This window comes from Drosophila serrata, unplaced genomic scaffold (genome assembly GCF_035046125.1).
Source record: "Drosophila serrata isolate PLE 108 unplaced genomic scaffold, ASM3504612v1 contig_127, whole genome shotgun sequence".
In the NCBI taxonomy this organism is placed as follows: Eukaryota; Metazoa; Arthropoda; class Insecta; order Diptera; family Drosophilidae; genus Drosophila; species Drosophila serrata.
In genome coordinates, this window is record NW_028257025.1 from 80747 (window position 1) to 89700 (window position 8954).

The window sequence follows — 8954 nt, forward strand, 5'->3', positions numbered from 1 at the left end:
GGTTCAGTTCAAAGGAAGCACAGCAATTTTTGTAATGGGGCGCTTGTAAATTCCTCTGGCAGTTTTAACTGTGGCCACACGAACCTTCTAATCCTGGCCAGGATGAACCTCAATAACTCTTTCCAACAGCTACTTGCTTTCGGCTGATTCGGCTCCTTTAAAACCACAAGGGTGTCTAATGCAACAACACAAAGGACGAGAATTCAGAAGCCCTTCTATCTGAATTAACAGGGTCGAATATTCCTCGAATGTTAATGCACTGCTGCCAGTAACTCGTTTTAGGTGCAGCTTTATAGATCGCACTCCAGTTTCCCTCCAAAATGGGGTGCAGAAGGCGGGATGAAATGCCAATTAATTTCATGAGTCGAGAAGAAGCTTGAAATCTCTTCATTTTGACTTTGGGCAATTGCGATCCGTTGCATCTCATCTAATTCTCGTTTAGCCCCATGAAACGTAGTACCATTGTCCGAATATAAATCTGATTTGGCTCACCTCGAGCCCAAAATCGTTTAAAGGCGGCTATAAAAGCGGATGTTGTCAAATCACTGACCAATTCAATATGTATCGCTTTTGTACGAAAATTGCAAACCAAGCCTTTCCAAATCTTGGTGTCCGACCTGTAGATACTTTGATTGTTACAGGTCCAGCATAATCTAAGCCAGTGTGAAGAAAACAACGGGCTGGTTGAACTCGGAAGTTGGGCAAGTCAGCCATAAGTTGAGAACTCGTGTGTCTTCGCTGCATGAAGCAAGTTCTGCAATTAAATACGGTTTTGCGGACGAGGTTTCGGGTTCCTAGAATCCAATATCGTTGTCGTAGACTGTAAAACGTATATTCTACTCCAGTGTGTAGCGAGGCAGCATGTTGGTATCGAACAAGTAGAGCAGAGCAGTAGGGAGATTTCCTAGGCAGAATTATGGGATGTTTTGCATCATAATTAGCCATAGAATTGTCTATACGACCACCAACACGCATTACGTTCTGCTCGTCTAAAAAAGGGTTGTATCGAATCAACTTAGATTTCTTTGACAATGGCTGTTCGGTGCCTAACTGCTTGTATTCCACTTTAAAAAACTCCTTCTGAACGTGGGTGAATATCCTAGATCGTGCGTATTGTAGTTCCCACGCCGACAGGAACACCGAAAGTTGATTTCTTCTACGAAGACGATGGACGAAAAGAATGCAGTAGCTCAGAGTCCTCAATAAACGAGACCATGAGGAGGCTTTGTTGATCATACAGGTTGGCTCATTTCCGTCATCGGAAATGTGTAGATTAACCTTTGGCTCGGCCTTTACCTCTAAGCATGCCTGTTCTTCTGTCGACAAAACAAACTTGGCCTTAACGGGTGGCCAAGTTGAACGTGACTGAGATAACCAAGCTGGTCCATTCCACCAGATGACGTCGTTTGGAAGCAAGAGTTGTATTTCCTAATGTTCGACAAGAAATGCTTCGATTCAGCAGTAGATCCAGCGAATAGAGAGTGCAGAGGCTCTGGTGGTGCTTCAAGTTGAGGCAATTTCACTTTCCCGAAAGCGCAACACAATCCTTTTGGTTCGTTTTTGAATTTGAGAGCCTGACAGTATGTGCACACCTGATGCATCCGGCCAATAACGACATTGCGATTCGAGCTGCAATCAACAGTTGGATTATATCTGAATGCAAGACGATTGTATTGCAGGTTTTGATCTTCTGCAAGCTTTAAACGCGCTTGAGCTACCCTTGCCCTGTAGCGTTCATTATTTTGAGAGTGAATCAAATCGATTGCTGCAAAACGCGACTGCCTAATTCTCAATCGTTTTCTCTAAAGCCTATCTGCTCGTCTTTCTGCTGATTCCGCGTTGTGCATCTGCATTGCTCTTAGCCGCTCAGTCTCTCGGATGGAGGCCCACTCTTCGTCAGTCATATTCGTAATCTTACGTCTTTTTGCTTCTGTATTGTGAGTACGACGACACAAACTCGACTTCTTCGGTTGCATGACTTCCTTTCTCACTAAAACTGAATAAAAAAATAAAATTTTAATCTCCTATTTGTTCTTTCAATATTTTTGGGATGCTTGACAGGAAATGCTTCGAATTAGCTGGCTGCCTGTAGAGGGCGCAGCAGTAGGGACATGGGGAAACGCGAAAAAAACTGATATATTCGCAAACGCAGATAAGCTATCAACATCAAAAGTAGACAATAACCGAGCTGGAACCTCAACGCATGTTGTGTCAAAATTTGGGCTTAAACGGTTCAGAACTTTTCAAGTCTATAAAGGAAGTAGACACGAACAGAGCATTTATATATATATAGATTCAAGAATTTTCTCTTCTAATAAATTTATACTCACAAATTTTACAACTGAACGAAACATTTTAGTAATAAAAAAACTATGAATTGAATACTATGGAATGAGCTTCACCAATAGTCTTGGCATTTAAAAATCTTATCCAAAAATCAAAATCGATCAATTAAGGGGGTAGACCACCCTGAAGGAACGAAAATTGGAGGGTTTTTCAAAAATTCATTTTGACAAAGTTATTAAGAATACCACTTTTTATTTTTTAGTACATCAAAGTACATATGTTAAACTAAAAAATACTTGTTGAAAAAAAAATATATATGTGTACGGATGGCGGAGATAAAGCCAGTCAAAAAGATAAATTTTTTTTAGGGAATGGTCGGATGGTGTTCATACATGCTGAACACGACATTTGTTATCTGAAATTCAAAAACAAAAATGTTTATAAACTACTAGCGGCCCGTCCCGGCTTCGCACGGGCATTAAACATTACATTTAGATTTGTCAATTTAAACACATTCATAATAATAATAATAATATGACACATATTCATCCTTTATTTATTTTTTTTTTCAATTATTGAGGTCATAACCCTAAAAGAAAATACATTTATTTTGTTAGTGCTTCTCTGTAAACAATATTTGATGTTGTTTTATTTTGTGGCAGCAAAATAAATTGATTTTCAGGGGCTCCGACTCTCGATAGACCAACATACAGTTGACCATGAGTAAAACATTTATTTCGCAGATCGATCCCTACTAATTCGAAGATTTGACCTTGGGACTTGTTAATTGTTAATGCGAAAGATGTTTTTACCGAAAATTGAAGCCGTTTAAATGGGATTGGCAGATCAGTTGGGATCATCGGTATCTTCGGTATATGAGCTAGTTGACCACTTGCTGGGCCAGTGATAACAGTTGCTACTATTAAATTGTCCTTTAACTCCTTAATAAGCAGCCTCGTCCCATTACACATGCTCGGAGGGTTTAAATTTCTTAAAAGCATGATTGGGATTCCGATTTTTAACGTCAATTCATGGGGTGGCAGTCCAGAAGGGTTCAACGAATTTAAAAATTCCTGTGGATAATGGACTGCATCTTCAATATTCGTTACAGTGTCGATCGATTTGTATGTTTTTGTTTGGCCGGGGACTTTTTGAACAATCAGATTATTTATTTCATTGACAGTATCATTCTTAGGTGATACTATAGCCCGAGAACACAGCCAATGGAAGTCTCTTTCGTGCAAATTCTCGATATCAGGGTATACAGAATCTATTAAATTTTCCAAATTATGGAGTATTTGGCCTAGAGACTCATCCAGAAGAATGTCACAATGACCGCTTAAATTTGGAGTTGGAAAAATTCCTTCCCCAAGTTTTAGCAGTTGCTGTGGGAAATCGCTATCAGTGATTCCATGAATATGAGCTCTCATATTTGTCCTTAATTTTAATGTTTCAATCGTAGTCCATATGGGAGACGATTTCAAGCATGCCTTGATGATATCTGCTCGCGTGCCTCTGTTAATAACGGGGAGAGTCTGTCGAAAATCTCCAGCAAATACAAAAGTAATCCCGCCCATGACTGCAGAGGAGTTCCTTAGATCCTGTAAGGTTCTGTTCACGGCCTCTATATGTGCTCTATGGCTCATCGTGACTTCGTCCCACATAATCAATGAGGCGTCTTGTAATTTACCAATAGGTCCATTTTTGCGGATGGAACATGTAGATTGTTGTTCAAGATTGACGGATAGTGGAAGTTTAAAAGTAGAATGAGCAGTTTTGCCATCCTTCAAGATAGTTGCAGCATTCATCACAGCATCCCGCAAATGGATATATTCCTCGGACCGAAGTTTCGTCTGATTCAATCTAAGAGGCCTGACAGTATATGCAGACCTGATGCATCCGGCCAATAACGACATTCGATTCGAGCTGTAATCAATAGTTGGATTATATCTGATCTTCTGCAAGCTGTAAACGCGCTTCAGCTACCCTTGCCCTGTCGCGTTCATTATTTTGAGAGTGAATCAAATCGATTGCTGCAGAACGCGACTGTCTAACTCTTAATCGTTTTCTCTCAAGCCTATCTGCTCGTCTTTCTGCTGATTCTTCCTTGTGCATCTGCATTGCTCTCAGCCGCTCAGTCTCTCGGATGGAGGCCCGTTCTTCGTCAGTTATATTCGTAATCTTACGTCTTTTTGCTTCTGTATTACGATTACGACGACCCAAACTCGACTTCTTGGGTGGCATGACTTCGTTTCTTACTGAACCTGAACAAAAAAATAAAAATTTTATCTCCAATTCCTTATTTCAATATGTTTTGAATGTTTGACAGGAAATGCTTTGGCTACCTGTAGAGGGCGGTAGATGTAAGGTAGTTTTTTGATATTTTTTTAACACCTTGGATTACGTTATCGTAATTTTAGTAAGGATGCCTATTTTTTTTTTAAATGAAATATAGCCTATGTCACTCAGGAATGATGTAGCTTTCCAACAGTGAAAGAATTTTTCAAATCTGCCAAGTACTTTCGGAGCCTATTCAATTCATACAAACAAACAAACAAACTCACCTTTCCTCTTTATATAATAGTATAGATATAGATTATGTTTTCATTAATTTATTAATTTGGTATTAACTAACACTGATTTGCGAAAACGCAAAATATAGTATGTAAACGTCATTGTGAAATTGAAGAGCGGCAAAACCACAACGAAATGTAATAAAGATTTTAGCCTGTATCTGTATACTATAACCAGAGGTGTAGTATGCATTTTGAATACCCACTGTACCGAGAGTACTTAAAGGGTGCGCACTGTAACACTTTGTTGCAGTGTTTACATAATCCAAGTCCCGGTCATAAACTCTAAGTGGCCGAAATATGAACCGATCGTTATGACTTAGCCCGCACACAGAAAGTGCTAGTGTCAGCATAATCATAACAAACGGTCCGCATATGCATACCCCCCGCGCCACCACTTGAGAGCGCATAACAACGTATATTATTATATTCCTTTATACATAAGTACATAGCCGTCTCTCTGCCGCCGCCTGCGAGCAGCGCAGCTACGAGACTTAGCCTTACTTAGACTTAAGAAATATTGTAAAAGAAATATTGTAAAATAATCGAAAAAAAAACTGGAAGGCTGGAAAATGCAAAATAAATAAATCGACGAAAAAAATATCTGAGTGAGTAGAGTGAAAGCAATGGGCAATCGCGGAGGAGTTGCGAAAAAAATAACAAGAAATGAAGCTAACTTCGGCACGCCGAAGTTTAAATACCCTTGCAGATAGAAATTCTATGACTAGGAATCCATATAATATATATATATGTGTTTAAAAACAATGAAGTAATACCTGCTTTCATTTCATTCACCTATACATATTATATTTGCAGCTTTATATTCACAGATTTGTATTTTTCTTCTACATCAAACGAGCGTTGTATGGCACCTATATGATATAGTCATCCGATTTTCATGAAATTTGACACAAAATTTAAGAATAATATAAAAGGGCCATAGCTCAAATTTGATGAAAATCTGTTGAAAACTGAAAAAGTTATAATTTTTAATTGTATTAATTTCTCGATAAAATTTTTTATAAAATTTTACACAAAATTGAGCAGTTTGATAAAATGGCTATATTTTAAATTTGATCCAATTCTATTGAAAACTGAAAATGTTAAAATTTTTTTTGTAAAAATGTTCCGATCATTCCTATGGCAGCTATATGATATAGTCGTACGATCCGGCCCGTTCCGACATATATACGAGTGAGAGTATATAGAAGACTAACTGCAAAGTTTCATTGAGATAGCTTCAAAACTGAGAGACTAGTTTGCGTAGAAACGGACAGACGGACATGGCTAGATCGACTCGGCTGTTGGTCCTGATCAAGAATATATATACTTTATATAGTCGGAGGTGCCTCCTTCACTGCGTTGCAAACTTCTGACTGAAATTATAATACCCTGCAAGGGTACAAAAAAAAGAGTAGCACACCTAAAGTGGCTACTCTACGTAAATACTCCACCTCCCGCGTGGGCTACGGCCCAAAAACTTCAAATAGAATTAGGTTTTCTGAAAGAACAATTAATAAGCAACAAAAATAAACGCCCAAAAATTGCCGCCACTCACTCAGTGCCAATAAGAAAAATTCATGAAAAAATAATAATAACAAAACCTCCATCACCCAAGCCATTACCAAAACTTAAAAAGACATGCCCGAAGGATTGCCCTGGACCACTGGACAGCCCCCACTGCAACCATACCTGTGCGAGGACCGGCACCGGTAATGCCTGAGCCCAAAAGGCCCCGGACAGCAGCAGCAGCAAATAGAGTGCGGGAATACGCCACCTCCTGCGCCACCGAGGGAACATCAGCGTAGCCAAACCGGCGACGACCAGCTGACGTAGAGGGAAGAAAGGAAACCAACCGAGCTGAAAATTTTTTTATTATTGCACTGCGTTGCATAATTTTTTTTTGATTGCACTACGATGCATATTTTTTTTTTAGAATTTAATATTCTGAAAAATTGAGCGGAATTTATTTTGCCCAATTAGAAAGTATGGCCCGTATAGCTGTACAAATAATAGGTAGGAAAAAGATGTTAGAGAAAAACTAAGATTTTTTTTTTAATTTCCTTTTTAATGAGAAGTAATAGCATAAGTAAAACAGATCAAATAAATGATTCTGACTATTACTTCCAAGAAAAATTATATAACATTACAAAATATGACTCAAATGAAAATAAAATAGAAATTGAAAAAAGACAAATAGATACAATATTTAAAATGGGTTTGGTAGATACAAAAGTTGTAGATTCCACGGCAAATGTCGTTAATAAAATTGAATCCGAAAAAATCGATCTTCAAACAATCACAATATTGTTAATGATAATCGTTATTATAATGTTGGCAAGCGTATTACTAAAATTGTATAAATTACACAACAAATGTTTGAAGAAAAAATTCCAGAGTCAAGCAAATGACCTGGACAAAATCTAATAAAAAAAAACCAAAAAAAAAAAAAAAATTATTACACATAAATGTAAACACCTAAAATCTAAGAAAATGAAATAACAAAAAATAAATATAAAAAATATATTACGTAATTCTTTTTACAAAGTATGGCTAAACTAAAGGCATGGATTGAAACAAATTGTACGAGGAGTTATCAATAATTTAAACTAATTTTGACAGATCGTACAAGTCGCTAGCTCAGAATAGACCCATTCAAAAGAACACGGTTAGGAAACACGTTGAAATATTAGTAGAGTGCTTTAATGAAGCGCGAATGCTAATACATGATCATAGGGAAAGATTAAATCAAGATCATTGGTCACAGGTATCGAAACTTTTGATACGACTACGATATCTAATTTAATATTTGTTAAACAAAAGTTCAGTTTAGAAATATCGTTACCAACCGTTCTAAACACTCCAATAGCAGTTGACACTGCACCTGACTCGGAATCAATAGAAACGAACGAATCTGAGTCAGAAGAACTTCCCAAAGTAAACCCCAAAATAGAAGATGAAGATTTGAATAATCTTACTATTCCGGCGGTATACACTGATCTGGATAATTCTACAGATTCAGATACTTCGAGTGTAATAGAAAACAAAATAGGTAATTCCATCACAATGGCACAATCAAATATTGTTTTTATTAATACTGCATCTAAGCTTATACCAGTTTTTGGCGGTAAGGCTGAAAATTTAACAAGTTTCATTGATGCTTTACAAATAATACAATCAATAAAAGGCGAGCACGAAGAATTAGCTGTCACTATTATTAAAACAAAGCTAAAAGGTGTCGCCAGGAATCTAATCGGTAATGAAACAACAATTACTGAGGTGATTGCCAGATTAAGAAGCAACGTCAAAGGCGAAACTGTTGAGGTATTATCAGCGAAGCTGATGAACCTACAGCAGCGCAATAAAACTGCTAACCAATATACACAAGAAATTGAGCAGATGACGAAAGCCTTAGAAGGTGCATATATATCGGATGGTTTACCTTTAGAGCTAGCCAGAAGTTATTCCACGCAGCATGCAGTCAAAGCAATGACTAAAAATTGCACAATCGATAAGGTAAAACTTATCATGTAAGCTGGCAACTTTAGTACTATGAACGATGCTGTTTCCAAATTTGTCAATAGTTGCACCGAAGCAACTGGACAGTCAAATACTGTCCTATATCACAAGAATTATCCACAGCGCGGCTCAAATCGCGGACGTGGAAATTATAGAGGTAATTCTCGTGGTAATTACAATAACTACACCACAATTACCAAAATAACAACAATTATAACTACAACAACAAAAATAACAGTGGAGGACGAGGCCAATATAGAGGAAACTATAGAGCCAGTGGAAACTCGTACCAAGGCCTCTATGGCAATAACCAAAGCAACGTAAAAATTGCCCAAAATACTAACCAAAACACTTCGGAAAACTCCCAAAGCCCTTTAAATACTCAATAATAAATGAAGTCAGAGTTCACACCATTAATCTCAGTCAAAATATATTCGTTTCATTTTTCAATGTAGCTACTGGAAAAGAGCTTACCTTTTTAATAGATACAGGTGCAGACATTTCCATTTTAAAAGAAACTTCGGATAACTTCCAAAACATCCAAGATGATCACATCATAGACATAAAAGGCATAAG

The 8954-nt window shown here is 37.5% G+C and overlaps 1 protein-coding gene across 1 annotated transcript; it reads right to left on the bottom strand.

The window, feature by feature from the left end:
* Positions 1-2807: 2807 nt before the first annotated feature.
* LOC147644635 (uncharacterized) lies at positions 2808-7290 on the bottom strand. Its single transcript, XM_086826062.1, has 3 exons — positions 6552-7290; positions 4273-4550; positions 2808-4212 (listed from the first exon to the last, which is right to left on the bottom strand). The coding sequence occupies exons 1-3, from the start codon at positions 6751-6753 to the stop codon at positions 4150-4152; spliced, it is 543 nt and encodes a 180-aa protein (XP_086682188.1). The 5' UTR covers positions 6754-7290; the 3' UTR covers positions 2808-4149.
* Positions 7291-8954: the final 1664 nt, after the last annotated feature.

Excerpts from the sequence above, each read along its gene's own strand:
- LOC147644635 (XM_086826062.1), bottom strand. The coding sequence starts at position 6,753 with ATGCAACGCAGTGCAATAATAAAAAAATTTTCAGCTCGGTTGGTTTCC. Across the intron at positions 4,551-6,551 it reads CGGTGCCGGTCCTCGCACAG|GTTCAGTAAGAAACGAAGTC; the intron begins GTATGGTTGCAG and ends TTTTTTGTTCAG. Across the intron at positions 4,213-4,272 it reads ATGAACGCGACAGGGCAAGG|CTCGAATCGAATGTCGTTAT; the intron begins GTAGCTGAAGCG and ends TATTGATTACAG.